Source organism: Pseudochaenichthys georgianus, chromosome 6 (assembly GCF_902827115.2).
Source record: "Pseudochaenichthys georgianus chromosome 6, fPseGeo1.2, whole genome shotgun sequence".
Taxonomy (NCBI): Eukaryota; Metazoa; Chordata; class Actinopteri; order Perciformes; family Channichthyidae; genus Pseudochaenichthys; species Pseudochaenichthys georgianus.
In genome coordinates, this window is record NC_047508.1 from 11,255,481 (window position 1) to 11,270,810 (window position 15,330).

The window sequence follows — 15,330 nt, forward strand, 5'->3', positions numbered from 1 at the left end:
TAAAAGGTCAAAGTATAGTATGTTGAAAATATCATAAAAAAGGCATATGTCAAAAATATCCCTCGGTTAAAGACAGAAACCCACGGCTGTCTTGATGTCAGTGAGCTGTTCTCAGACAAAGTGAAACGCTTGTTACTGGCCTTGAACACCAGATAACATTATCTTCCAGTCTCATCATCAGTGTTTCCAAAGGCTTTCAGTCTATCTTACCTTGAGCAGCAACACACTCCCACACACACATTTTCTCCATTTAAGAGAATTACAAACATTGTGCTGCTTAGGTTGGTTCAATGCCACTGACAGACTTCAGTTTATTTTCCTCACCTTGACTGCCACACTGGTTTTCTCTCAATTTATCTCTATCAGCCATCTGAACTCAGCTTCAGATGCACAATTCTCCTGCCAAGGTTTTAATGAGTACTGAATACACATTTGAGAATCCAATTACCCAAATTAGTTTTGATATAGTCCAATTTCACACGTAAATGTTATGGCCCATGTAAGCCTGGCGCTGAATCAAATGTCAGATCTTTTAGCCCCCAACAACCTGCCAGAGCCAAGTTTTATGCATTCAATTTACATTTCTCTCATTCATTCTCATTTCTTCTTCACTCTTGGAAGATATGGTGTAAGTTTGCCTATAGGAAAGGGCAACATTAATGCGGAATATACTACTTTCAATCCATAAATGGTCACTGGTACCAAAATAATGCTGCCCTTGCTATTCTTACACTTTTCCTCTTTCACACAGACACACTCAAATACACAAAGTAAACAAAGTGGGGAAGCTCTTTATTTCTCTCTGCTCAGAGTTTGAGCAACACAGCAAAACTCTGAGATGGCAGCATCTTTCCAGCACAATGCCACATGAAAAAAACAACTACTGATTAGAAAACACATGACATCACACAAATAAAACATTTTAAATATTCAGATTTTGCATTTAACCCCAAACGCAGAGGGAAGCTTGTCCTGCCCTGGCCTCCACTGCTTCTGATAGCTAAACAGGTGTGAGTCATTAGACACAGTCTAAAGCAGCCTCCTCCTTGCTCCACAGCTGTCAATCACTGTTCCCCAGCAGCACAGCTTGCAGTCGCTGTGGCTTGGGTTGGGAGTAGGGGGGGCAGGATGTCGTCGGGGCAGGAAGTGTGGGATTGGTTGCTCGGCTTAAACTGCGTGAGATGTGATTGAGGGAAGGAAGGGTGGAGGTATCATGTTTGAGTGCCACAAAAACCACAAATAGATACACAGATTAAGTTAAAAGGAGAATGTAAATTGGATTGAATATTACTGTTGATCAGGATTATATGACTTGGCAGAAAACAGTTCAATTTACAGCTGTGAAAACAATAGGAATACTGAAAATGTTTGCAAGGTGTGTGTGTGTGTGTGTGTGTGTGTGTGTGTGTGTGTGTGTGTGTGTGTGTGTGTGTGTGTGTGTGTGTGTGTGTGTGTGTGTGTGTGTGTGTGTGTGTGTGTGTGTGTGTGTGTGTGTGTGTGTGTGTGTGTGTGTGTGTGTGTGTGTGTGTGTGTGTGTGTGTGTGTGTGTATCTCAGTGTGCGTATTCATATGATCCGTCTCCGTGTGCATATCCTTTTCGGTTTTTACCCATGTTGATGGTATGAAAACTTACTCAGTCTGTGTATGTGTGTTTGTATGCTGGTGTGTGTGTGTGTGTGTGTGTGTGTGTGTGTGTCTATCTTTAGGCCCTGCTGTGCCGGGGGTACGGCAACATAATTGTGTCCACGCTACCTTCGCTGTCCGAGCTGCTGTCAGAGTCGCTGCTGCCGGAATAAACGCAGAGTCCTGGAAGAACGCCAACGCACACGGCCGCTGACGGCAGGTGCAACACACCTCGCTCGGAGCTCAGGGGGGCCGAGGTGGTCTTAGCCATCAGGGCAGTTTGTTGAACTTCAGCTCGCTCTGCTCCTCCTGCTCCATCCTCCTGTTCTGAACAGCACAACATACTGTTAGATTCAGAGCTGAGGCCATTTTTTTTAAATGCCAGCGATGACAGTAAACACAAAGGGATCAAAAAAACATCTAATAAACAAATGGGAAAACAGTAATATTATATATAAACCGTGAATATATTGGGTTGTTCTTTGTAAACTAGTTTTCAAGGAAAATAAATATAGAAATGATTTTACTTTGCTCATTAGAAGTCTAACCTGGGCTTCGTTGATTGAACTGGTAGTACCGAGTATGAAACTCATGTTCATAACATGGTAAGGCCAGCCCTTGGTTTCCAGTACATCATCACATGTCACTTGTTAGACGCTTTTATCCAAAGCGACTTACATACTCAATACTGTGGGCAATCCCCACAGGAGCAATTTGGGGTGAAGTCTCTTGCCGAGGGAGACAACAACATGCTGACTGCAGTGGGGTTAGAACCTGTGACCCCCTGATCCGAACACCAACGCTCAATCCACTGCACCACACGCCACAGTAGCCTCAGGTTTACGTGCAAGTTTTTAAGGTTTCCATTATACAGCAAACCACTTCTACTATGCGAAGAGGGTCAGTCGTCAATTCAATCAGAGCAGGGAGCCGTATACGAGTTTATGTTTTTCTGGTTTGATAGTTCTATCACCTAGCCATGCCATGAATTGCAGCACACAACTCAATTTCTGTGACGTTAGACAGACATTCGCCCTTTTAAGCCTCAGGCTGCAGCCCACCTGTCTGTCTGTCTCCATTTCCTGTCGTTCCCGATTTTGTGATTTCCACCTTCTGTTTCTTACTGCTGTCTGACGACTGGGAGGAACTGCGGAGGAGAACAGAGATATTTTGAGGTTATTTGTTTATTCAAATAATGGGTCAAATGACGGAGAGCAAATTAATTTGGGAAAGGAAGATTCAGTCTCAACACAAACAGAGCTCAATGTTCACTTAATTAGCTATTCATCAAGCGTTTAGAGGGTTGACCTGGGATTTAACTGAAAGCTTTGGTAATATTTATGTAAATAGTATACCTTTTGAAATCATTTCAAATGTCTCTTTGGGGATGTTTTTTACGGGAACAAATATAGGGTTTATAAAAGGCCAGTGAGTTTAAACAGCTTCCCGGATGCCAAACCTAATCGTCCAATTAGGAGAATGTATACTTGTGTGCTTACCTGCGTCTCTTTACAGCTCCAGCCAATAAATGGGCCTGAGACAGGTGGCTGGTCCTTTGCTCTGCTTTAGATGGCAACTTCTTTTCAGGCTCTCTGCGGGTTTCTGTGGTCGCATGCTTAACTATAGCACTGTGACAGCCCTGAGTTAAGGTAATAAACAATAATAGTCTTGAAGAGAGAACACAAAGTAGAATGGGGCAACTACAAACACATGACTATGGGTTGGATAGTACCCTTGAACTGATATCAAACCATATATCATTTTTTGTCTAGATTGAGTACAATAAAGAATCGAACACAAGTCGATAAAACCACTTTGCACTAGGTTATAGAGTGGTGCACGAATGAATCCTTAAACTCGGAAAATTAGTTCCACCTCAGGTTCCCTCGTCTTGAATTCAACTGTTTTTTTTTTTAAATGTTGGTAGTAAGATGCCTGAAATAAGATCTGTGGTTAACAAAAGCTTACAAGACTTTAAAGTTTTGTTGTATGACATAAAATACGTCAATAAATACCCACTCGTAAATGTCTGGAGCTTCTTTGTGTCATAAACGATAAGGCAGTTGCCAACACGTGACTAAACTTTATTACGTCGATAAGGAGTCCGCCTTTAGCTTAGCGGTGGCGATGTGAAGATATGCGACTGCTGGAATTTGACGTTACATTTTACTTCTGACAATTGCATTTAGGCTTCAAAAGTCATAAAAGTGTTGTTAATATGTGGAGCCTATACAGCTGAACAAAACATGTCAGTATTATAAATGTGTGTTTGTCACACCGAAATCCAATGGAAGAATCCCATTGCTTTTTGTTGAGGGAGCCATTAGGCTCGTTCACACCGCAGTACTTTTCCCACTTTAGTTCCGATATAGTTCCGAAATGTCGCGTTCACACCAAAAAGAACCAGAACTCAAATTAGTTCATGAGAACCTTTTTACCCCCTTTTCCGTCCCTGCTAGAGAGCAGGTACTTTCGTGGGAGAAAAAGGTTCCTATGTCTGATTGGCTGCGCGGAATGCAAACTACGCCCCGTAAAACTCCCAAAAAGTTTTGTGAAGCCGCCATTTTATTTTCCTCGCATTAGCATTATTAGCATTAGCCCTGCGCAGAAACGCAGAGAGTCTGGACGTTTCTCAATCGCGAGGATTTTGGCTTCCAAGCCAATATTTCAAGGATGCTACGTCATCGAGTGCCGCCGAAGGACTGTTCCAATCTCCAGCATACTTGGAATTCCACCGAGGCCGCATCCTTGGTTTGGGGGATATTTCGAGGCTGCACATGGGTCGACTTTGCGTCCTTAAAATCCCCACAATGCTTTGCGCACGGACCAAAAACCCTTGTGGAGAATGGCTGAACCGACGCAGCACACATTTAATTGTAAGTATGTTGTGGCGTAGAACATGTGTTGTACATGTTACTTTGTTACATTTGTTTGTTATCACGAAAAATGTGTTCCGTGAAAGTAAAGCAAGTTCATAATTAGATAGACATCGTGAGGTATTTATTTTTGGTACAGTTTATGTTGAAACCGTTAGAGAGAGTGGCACACTTGTTGGCCTGTTCCATTCTTCTTCGTTTTCCGTAGCCGTGGCTTGGAAGTATAGTTGCTTCGTTTCTGAAGGAAGTGACTTGGAAGTACGCGACTACCAAGCCAGCATCCTCGCGATTGAGAAACGGCCACTAACTGACTTCTGGGTCGGACTACAAAAAGATGTCTTCACTGCACCGATCTATTTCAGTTGATACAGAGTACCAATGCCGAGTCCTCCATTCAACAAGTTATGGTCTGTCCTCCCTTAAGGGGGAGTCATAGTCAGTTGTCTAGAAAAAGTGGCACAGTTCTGAGAAGAAAAATCAGAAAGAGGTGACATAGATAAAAAGTCTAAAAGAAGACCATAAGGAGCTCAGAGACATGAAATTGGGTCGAGATGCAGAGACAGAGGAACATGGACTGAGAAGCACACAATGTAAAAGACAAAAGTGACAGACGGACGGAAAAACAAACACACAGCAGGCCTTCAGCCTTAAGTACTGTACAAGCAGTCGTGACTTTTTTTTACTGCATTTACCAAGGTCTGCACCTGTGTGTGTGAGCGTGTACTTTGTGTTCACAGCAACTGCTTTAGACGGTCACCGTAGTTACCAGCCTATGATACAGTTTCCACGACAACCTATTCTCTTCTTCAACTGCAGAAAAACCTGTCCGTCACAACCCTGTCTGTCCGCAAAGACAAAGAGGGAGTGACAGAGAGGAAAAAAACATTACTTTATTCATTTAGTGGTCTGTCCTAAATACATATCATTCTTAGGGTTCTTTCTTGGGCAAAAATGTGAGGTTATATAATGCAGGCATATGATGCAGATTGAATTTGGCAAACAAAATGGGCTGGTTCCAGACCTCTGACCCGCTGCCCACATCCAAGATGTGTTCAGTGATTGCACCTACTCATAGCTGCTTCCTTTTCCAGTTAGAGAAACAGTGAGCCAATCAGAGCTTAGTAAACAGATTTAAGAATGGATGTGCGATCTTCCTACCTAGAGGAACAAAAAATCAGCTTGGCCAATATATTGGTCAATGTAAGACTATTGCAGAAATATCTTATTGCTATAGTTTTGCATCGAGTGAAAATTACTAAGAAATATCAGTACAGATATGTAAAGATTGTAAGGGAAAAAAATCACCTATGTACATAGTTTGTCCAACTTTAACTGTTAAATATCTCGTTCATTCTATATCTTGGTCACAAAAACTAATAAAAGGACTAAGAAATCTAAAGAATACATACAAAAAAAAATTGTTAATTTATGTTATATGTGTATGTTATCATCACTGTAAGATTATTTTCACTAGCTCTAAAATGTTGATTAGATTGATGCAGCTGTATTTGTTATGTTGGCATGGAGAAATACTGTGGTATATCTTTTTGATGAATGTGAAAAACATTAAGTTAACTGTTCCTTGCAACCGTTACCGAAGACTTGGACGGCATGTTTATAATCACCACTGATTGATTTTTTTGGAGCAAAAGCAAACAAAATATTCCTCCTCCAAACAAGGAATCAATGTAACATGAACGCAATGCCTGCAAACCTGAAAGGCTAAATGAAAAAAACTCAAATAAATGTCAATCGCAGAATTAAGCTAAAATAATTGATTGAAAATCACAAATACCATGATGCAATATGTTTATCCTTTAGATAAAGCTGAGGGGAAAATAATAGACAGGACATTTTGTGTCCAACATAGTGTTGGTATATGAGGCTGGACACGTGTAAACCAAGCGGCAAACTCTGGGGAAGAGCCGGGACGCCAATACGGAAGTGCCACACACTGCAGTTCATCTAGTGGCCAGTAGGAGCAGGCTGCAGAAGGGAGCAATTTCCATAGACCCCCATGTTAAAATGCCCAACTTTACAGCAGAAATAAACATGTTTACATCGTGGTTCAAAAAACCATATTCTCTGTATAGTTACTTTTCATTTGTCAACTAAATCAATTAGTTGGGTTTTCTGCTGGTCCATGTCTACTGCATCTCATTATTAGTCATTTTAAAGTCAAAAAGTTAAATCGACCCTCAACTAATCAGCATAAAAAAAACAACATCAGATATTCGCAATCTTAACTGCAACATCCGAGGTTCATCTGTTCATATCTCGACACTTAAAATGTTTCTTGCTTTAAAACATCCTATCCTGTTCTAAGGTTACCACAACTAACAATGATCTCAGTGTATGAGAATGATTAGCATTTCCCAAGTTCAATGATAATCTGTGACTTCTATCAGGAAGAAGTAGTAACTGCATCAACTCTGACAGAAATCTGCAGAAAGTTAGAGTTTGATGGATAAGACACATTTAAAAGTCTCTTGCAACTGCTGTAAAATAGTAACGATGTTAGAGCCGAACCATCTTTCTTTTGACTGATAGTCGTAGTTCACCAAGTTCTGACCAATAACCATCACTACAACAAATCAGTCACACACATGAATGCATGCCTACTTGTCACTGTATGTCTTCTCTACCCCATGTTTCAATATACCGGTAGTCACGTTTTTCACACCTGATACACATCTCTACTTACTAGTGGCGGATAAAAGAAAATGTGTTGGCAAAAAAAGTTGATTTCAGAACCTGCTGCTTTGTCGGCTTGAGTTTGAGTTTGAGTGGATAGCGAAATAAAATCTCAGCACTTGGGGCCTGTACTACGAAGCTGGTTCAACCTAACCTGGATATGTTTGAGTTAGCCGGTTGGCCTAATCCAAAACATACGCACTCTCGCTAAACGGTACTACGACGCGGGTTATCAAGTGGATCGCTCAAGCCAGCCGTGTCCTATCTAGTTAGGTGCGCGTTCACATGAAAGGGGTGGTATTTGGAGCATTCGACCAATCACAAACATGGAGAAGCGTACTGACAGCGCAGCGTCATACTTCCTGAATGAAAAGTCAACTATAATATTAGACATATGAAGAAGTTAAACATCCATGACTTAAACACTTTATCCAGGATAAAAGCCACCTGCAAGGTGAATACAGCTGGTAACAGAAAAAGTGTTTGAATGCGTACATTAACAGGTTTATGATATCACTGCCTGTCTAAGACACGAGTGGATCTGACTTTAATTACATTTGACTCAAGTGTTTCGTCAACTTAATGTGTTGCTTAAAATAATACTTCAACAGTAGGCCTATGTGACACTGTGAGTGTTGCACGGCCAGATACGGCTCAGCTGACTCAGATAAGAAAATATATGATACATTATGAAGTGATATGATATGAATGATAATGGGACACATCGACGTCTGCACTCAGTGCCGCGGACTGTAGGCTACTTAATGTTACTCTGATCCGGTTACTTATGTTGTGGCAGATATTTAAGTAAGCTTTCTTAACGCTAATGTTATAATAGTCAGATTGCTCTGAAGATGGGAGGTGATATTCTATTAATGTTCACGTTCACACAGTCGGTGATTTTTGCCGGCTGTCTTCCCTGCATCGGCAGCTTTTCTGTATTTCCTTTCTCTTGTAATATGACTTGATCGCTTTAAACTCCGCACACTGAGCTCTGATTGGTAAGCAGGCAGTGCTTTCACTCAGTTGAGCTCTTAGCCTGCAACCTAACCTGGTCCCGACCAGGTTAGCCGCTAAGCATAAGTTACCATGGAGATCTAGCCTGCTAAAAAGAGAACCAGCTTCGTAGGACCGGAAAGCCGGAGTTTTCCCTGAATTTAGCCGGCTAAGCGAAAATCCTGCTTCGTAGTATACCCCCCTGGCAAAATAGCCTGTCTTATTTGCAATAATATTATGATCATTTTTGTTACTGGGCAGTATGAATTACATCTTTTGCCTAAACTTAATAATTTCTGTGTTAGATACAATTGGTGCTTAGGAAAGCTTTGCTTTTGCTTTATGGGAGATAACAGATTTGAATAGTAAGTCAAATTAACCAGCTAATTAAATTAATATGTTTTCTACATGGCCAACATGTGATAAAGGATATTCTGTATTCCAACAGTTCCTGTTTCTCCTCATCCCTGCGTTGCTTCTCCACAAGGCTCTGTTGCCGGGAGACCTCGTCCAGGAAGCTGCTCTCATCCTCGTCCAATCCCCTCACCATGTTCCCTGTCACCATGGAAACAAACATGCTCTCAACACATGGCAGTGGAGTGATAGCATTTTTCAGAAAACAAATCATAAGAGATTTTAGTTTTGAACGCTGACACCGTCACGTAATTAAATATCACTGCTGAAAATGCATTGTGATGAGTGTAGCACTATACCACATGTATATACACTAGGGCTGTACCCGAATATCCGGTCGTTGGCCTACTATTCGGTTTACGTGCTGCACTGCGGCTGCCAAATTGAATGTATTGAAATCTCCAATATCAAAGTAAGAGCTTGTGCCTCTTCGGGGGGTGCTAACACTTAACCATAAACGTTATCCTTTACTTTCTATGTAGATATTACTTTTCTCCCTTAATCTCCGCTCCTTTTCTCCGTCACGTTGTTTCCATAGCAACAACAACTTCCTGTCAACAGCGCTAACTCTCCTTCAAAATAAAAGCATGTCCATAGAAAATAGGAAGCCATGTAAGACATATATACAATTGCAACGAAAGTAACAAACACAATGCAATATCCTTTTCAATTTCAAAGAACACAAACTGGGTTAGTTACATTAACAAATGAATGCCTTGAATACATCGAAATACACGTGTTGAAGCGCCGCACGCGCCGAATATTCGTTGCTGATGACTACCGAATATCCGGGGACCGAAAAATGGTATTCGGGACAGCCCTAATATACACGTAAGCAACAAAATATGTAACGATAAAAGTGACTCACTGAATTTGAATTGCTCCTCAAACTCCTCTTGTTTTTTGTCTTTTTGCTCCTGCAATCGCTCAAAGAGAGTACGTGGGTCATACTTCTCCTCAGGAGCCTCTGGTGAGTAAACAAACAAACATGTGGATGTATTTAAACATTTTGGTTGGTTTTGGATCCATCTGAGTGTAAGTGCATGTGTTCTTCTTACCCTCTGGATCTTCAGGTTTCCTGACTTTCTCCCATTCTTCCTGTCTCTTCTTTCTATTCTCATCAAGCTCAGTTTCCGACACAAACTTCCTGCTGAGGTCGACACCTGTTGCCGTTGCCGCTGCCTCTTCCATTGCAACTCACCTACACACAAGCACACACATTACTTAGTACGTTTCTTCTACCAAATATATTTTACTCAAGGCTTGGCACATTCTATTTCTGTTGGGCCCTTAAAGACTACATGATGAAGAAGTCAATATTTGGGTTTTATTTAATGGGCTTCGTCTGGGGACAGACGCTGTGAATTTGGAGGATAATACGCCAATAATACTCTGTTTAAGTCCCATGAGAAAAACCTTTTTAAACCACTGCTATTGACTTCTGCACAAAGCGCAACAAAAACCCAATGGAGAGGGTTATAACTTTCTAACTCTTTGATATTTGCCTCTATATTATGTGTATGTCTTCTTGTTGGATTGCGGAAAAAGTGAAATTACATTGGTTGAACCAATGTCACACTTCAGAATCAGAATTCCTTTATTTGTCTCGAAACGGGGACATTTACGGTATTACAACAGCAAAAGTATAGTACTACATATTAAGTCAAGAGTAGATTCAATATTATATAAAAAAGGAGGGACACATTGGTAATAATAAACACAATAAGTAGAAACAAAGATAAGCACACCATGATAAATACATTACCAAGTAGCAGTATATTACACAAAAGTGACCATATAAAAGTAAAGAAGTAGCTGGTCTTGTTTATTAATTGTAAGTAAATTGACAAAAAAAAATTAAGAATAAATTGCATGAGTGTATAATTCACAATGTGTTATATTTGCAGGCAGTGTTATTGCACAGTCTGTGTGTGCGACTGTGCGTGCGTGTGTGGTGGCTTAACATCCTCAAGATGAACACATCTTTGATATGTAATGTGAATTTGAGGCTTATTTTTAGGCTGTATGATGATATGTTTGGTTTCATGACAGGTCGCCAAACATACCACACATGTAACTATATATAACAGCTTGTGTGGGTTTGTTTTGAATAGAGAACTTAACTGAACTTAACCCGTAAGGTGTTGGCTCTCCCTTGTGGTCATCTTTAATCATCACAAGTCATATACACCTTTGCAATTTAAACCCCTTTTTGGCATCGAACAGAGCCCAATAAAACCCTTCGGATTGCACAACAGATATGCTATGAAGCGACGATAGCGTAAAATATGAGCTCTTCAGAATGGAGCACCGCTTTTCGATTGTATCGGCCCTGTTGATCAAATAACCCTTACTTAAGGCGACGGTAACGACATGGAGCCAGTGAACGTACGCCTTTTAAGACAGAAGACTCATTATCCTAGCAATACATGCATGTATAACCCAATATGCAATTTAACTGCTTGAAACGTTTAATGTCTGGAATGGTACATTTGTGGACACGCAAATGCCTTGTGTGCTGCAAACCCCCTGCTAGCGTTAGCTTCGTTAGCATACATGCAGGCTGTTGTCAGCAGCCGAACATTGTGTCATGATGCAAAAGCAATGCTGCCAGCGACACAACCGAGAAAACTGATGTATTTAGGGCTATGACTGTTTCATATAACGATGAATGATGTCTGTGTTATTTAAACTTACCAAGCTTGTCTAGTCGATATGATCAATGAAATCAATGACGTTTGGTGTCACAGTAAAAACAACCCGGGACGTTCTTAAACGTGCGAATTTAGTTCCTACCTGCTTTCTGCAGCAAGTCAGAAGGCCCTTTAACAATTAATCAGTAGCCTATAGCTGATAAGAAGTGGAAATGAACATTAATTTAAGATATAAAAATCCGGTTTACTGCCAAGTAGGTTAACACATATAAGGAGTTTGAGATATAGAGGTGCATAGTAAAAACTATAAAATCGATTAAGTTGTAAAAAAAAAATATATATATATATATAGAATCGTATTTTAACTATTTTCAAAAATAGTAGGCTATAACGTTTTTTTAAATAAAAAATAAATGTTTACAACGAGTTAACATTTAGATAAACTAAGCTTTATAAGAACATGAGAAATCACCAGAGGTGGAGAAGTACTTAGATCTTGTACTTGAGTAAAAGTAGAAGTACTCGAATGTAGGAATACTCTGTTACAAGTAAAGTACTGCATTCAAAATATTACTCAAGTAAAAGTAGAAAAGTATTATCATCAAAACAGTACTAATTATGCAGAGTGGTCCATTTCAGAATAATATTATATGTTTTGATTATAATTATTGATCATTAAAGTGTTATCAAATCTGGTAAAGGTGCAGCTATAGTTTTAATGACTTTGTATACCGCAGGGTAGCTTGTCAATTTACTCCAGGGGTAACTAAAGTCTGATTTAAGTGTTGATTATATTTCACATCAATATCCCAAATATGTAAAGTAACTAAATGTATTAAATGAATGTAGTGTAGTCAAAATACACCATTTACCTCTGAATTGAAGTGGAGTATACAAAGTAGCAAACAAATGAAATACTAAAGTACAAGTATCTCAGCATAGTGATAGGTATTTTTTCACAACTTTTTTGGGTTCAATCTTTAAAGCAACTTCCGCCCTAATAGAAAATACCAAAAATGTAATCATTTTCAGGATATTAACCCTTTAAATGCCATTTTGAATACAACCTCCTCAGCAAAGGACCTCATAGATTCCTCTGTATCAACGTGGGATTCGGGGCAGAATTGTTCCTTCTTCTCTGCCCCCATCTGATAAATGAACTGTTTGGCAAAAAAGTGTTTTATCTTTGTGCTGACTCCTTTCAAGCACAGTTCAGATCCACACCAGATTCTCCTTCTCAGGGTGTTTCTGTTTCAGAGGATGAGTCCTGCAGCTGAAGTTACGGGCTGCATGAGACCTCTTGTCCCACAGAGAAGCTCCTCTTCATCTTACTGCTTGTTGCGTATCACAGGAATGAAATGACCATCCAGCCAAACTACACATTTGAAGCTTTGGCTTTGCAGCCAGGTGTTTTTATTTACTTCAAGGAGTGTATGTATGGCTGTGTATGTCTGTTTGCTCAAGAGACATTATCAAAGGACTTTGAAGTTCCAAACTATTCAAAACATTGAGGTCAAGCTGGGTCAAGATCATACATCTGTTTACCTCAAAGACACATGAAACAGCACAAATGAAAAACAAAACGCCATGAGAGCTCAGGTTCAGGTTCAGGTTCAGGTTATTTATTTGTACCCGTAGGTAGATTCTGTTTGCAGAGAAAAATACAAGGGTTCCATCCTGACACTAAAAACAAACACAAACAACAGACACATCTCTAATAAAGGACTTGTAAAAGTACAAGTATACCCTGCTCAACCAAATCTCAAAAATATTTAAAAAACATTTTAAGAAGGAAAACACTAGTACAAACATGGACATTCAAAATTCACAATTCAAAATTAAATAAATAAATAAAAATAGGCATCTGTGTGACGCTCCTATGATGTGTTAATGTGTGCAATAGCTGCTGGGATAAAACTGTTTTTATACCGCTTCGTTCTACTCCTTGGGACAACTAACCCCCGGCCCGAAGGAAGAAGCTTGAATTCTGAGTGCAGAGCGTGGGAGTCATCGTCTAATATGGAGCTGGATAACCGCTGTAACTGCCTGAGGTACAGCGTCTCCAGGTTTAGCTGTGGCTCACCAATCAGCCAGCTGGACCACTTTATGATCTGACTCAGAGAGTTTCTGCTCTTCAAAGTCAGGTTACCAAACCATGACATTAGTGACAAAGACAGAATTGACTCGATAAAAGCACGATAAAACATGATCATCATGGTTTTGTCAATGTTAAAATAGGACAATTTCCTAAGACAGTACAAACGCTGGTGCCCCCTTTTGCACACAGCTTCACAGTTTGGATCAGAGCTCAATTTTGAGTCAATAATTGTCCCGAGATATTTATATGATTGCACAAATTCTACATTCTGATTCTGGATTGTTAAGACTTCATGTATGTGGGGATGTCTTCTAAAATCAATGATCATGTCCTTGGTTTTGCTTATGTTCAGTTGTAGATAGGACTCCTCACACCACCTGACAAAGTCGTCAATGACAGGGCCGTGGCTGGTCTCATTGTCCTGGAGCCTACTAACAATTACAGAGTCATATGCATACTTTCAAATAGTCCTATTTTCCCACCTACTTTGACACATATTAGTGTAAAGTATAAATAATAGTGGTGAAAGGACACCAGTGGAGGAGCTGACTTGATCAGATAAGGTCCCATTCACCCTCACTCTTTGTGTCCTATTGGTTAAAAAATCAAGAATCCAGCCCATAAGATTATTGCTTATTTCAAATTGTTCTAAAAGTCTGCCAATTAGAATATGAGGTTGAATTGTGTTAAAAGCAGATGAAAAATCAACAAATAAAAGTCTAGCATGAGATCCAATTCCCTCCAAGTGTTTAAAAAGTAAGTCAGATAAGGTGACCGTGGCATCCTCCACTCCTTTGTGTGGCCTGTAAGCAAACTGCATGGGATCGAGTGCATGCTCCGTCTTCCTTAAGATTTCTGCTCTGACTAGTTTTTCCAATGTCTTCATTAGAATGTATGTAAGTGCAACTGGTCTAAAATCGTTAAGAGTTTTGGGGCCTCTGGATTTGGGAACAGGGACTACCACAGCATCCTTCCAAACCTTTGGCACATGCTGTGTCTGTAAAGACATATTAAAAATGTAGTGGAACACAAGTTCTTTTGCGCAAAGTTTAAGTAAACGACCGCAGATGTTGTCAGGTCCATGACTCTTATTTATTTTTACTAAACGAAAGGCCTTTTCCACTTCCCTCTGATCTATGTTAAATGCTTATCGTCTCAAGTTTAAGCTTCAGTTCAGATATATTATTACTGAAATCAAATGTGTCAAATCGAGAAAAAAAAGTGATTTAGGGCATCTGCAAACTCAACATCTGAATTAAAGCCATCCAGAGTCACATGGCAGCTATTCTTTGTTTCCCGGAGGCCTGTTATGGTTTTCATGCTACTCCAGACGGAGCCAAGGTTGTTTGCAGCCATTTTATTTTGTAGTTCAGATTTAAAATTCTGTTTAGCTTTCAGAATTTCTATTTTAAGTTCCCTATTAGCATCATGCAGATCAGAGGCACTTCCCTGTTTAAAAGCGTGTTTCTTTTTCTGAATGCTGGACTTAACCGCCTTGGTCACCCATGGTTTGTTATTAGGGTATATTTTAACTTGCTTACACGGAATAATCATGTCTTTACAAAAGGCTGTATATGAGCATGTTACATCAACAACTTCATCCAAGTCGGCACCACAAGACTCTTTGAACATATCCCAATCAGTGCAGTCATAACATTCCTGCAAACAGGCTACAGATTCTTCTGTCCAGACATGTATGTCCTTTGTCAATGCTTTCTCTCGCTTCAAAACTGTTTTGTATATGGGCAGTAAATGCACACAGTTATGATCAGCAGAGCCCAGTGGGGGTAATGGGACTGACTTATAGGCTTCCTTTACTGACCCATAACACAGGTCTAATGTTTTATCCCGCCTGGTTGGACAGGAGACATATTGATCAAAGTTAGTGAGTGTCTTTTTGAGGGTCACATGGTTAAAATCCCCAAGTATAAAGTTTGGTGCGTCAGGTGAAATTGACTGCAGTTTTTGCACCAAA

The 15,330-nt window shown here is 40.0% G+C and overlaps 1 protein-coding gene across 1 annotated transcript; it reads right to left on the reverse strand.

Moving 5' to 3' along the window:
- Window positions 1–775: 775 nt before the first annotated feature.
- On the reverse strand, window positions 776–11,403 carry psme3ip1 (proteasome activator subunit 3 interacting protein 1). The gene is made up of 8 exons (XM_071203455.1): window positions 11,301–11,403; window positions 9,662–9,804; window positions 9,472–9,570; window positions 8,622–8,744; window positions 3,123–3,252; window positions 2,685–2,770; window positions 1,753–1,950; window positions 776–1,172 (listed from the first exon to the last, which is right to left on the reverse strand). Exons 2-8 carry the CDS (start codon window positions 9,792–9,794, stop codon window positions 1,168–1,170), a joined length of 774 nt encoding a protein of 257 aa, XP_071059556.1. The 5' UTR covers window positions 9,795–9,804; window positions 11,301–11,403; the 3' UTR covers window positions 776–1,167.
- Window positions 11,404–15,330: the final 3,927 nt, after the last annotated feature.

Excerpts from the sequence above, each read along its gene's own strand:
- psme3ip1 (XM_071203455.1), bottom strand. The coding sequence starts at position 9,794 with ATGGAAGAGGCAGCGGCAACGGCAACAGGTGTCGACCTCAGCAGGAAG. Across the intron at positions 3,253-8,621 it reads GGAACTGTTGGAATACAGAA|GTGCTATAGTTAAGCATGCG; the intron begins TATCCTTTATCA and ends AGGGCTGTCACA. Across the intron at positions 2,771-3,122 it reads GGAGCTGTAAAGAGACGCAG|TTCCTCCCAGTCGTCAGACA; the intron begins GTAAGCACACAA and ends TCTCCTCCGCAG.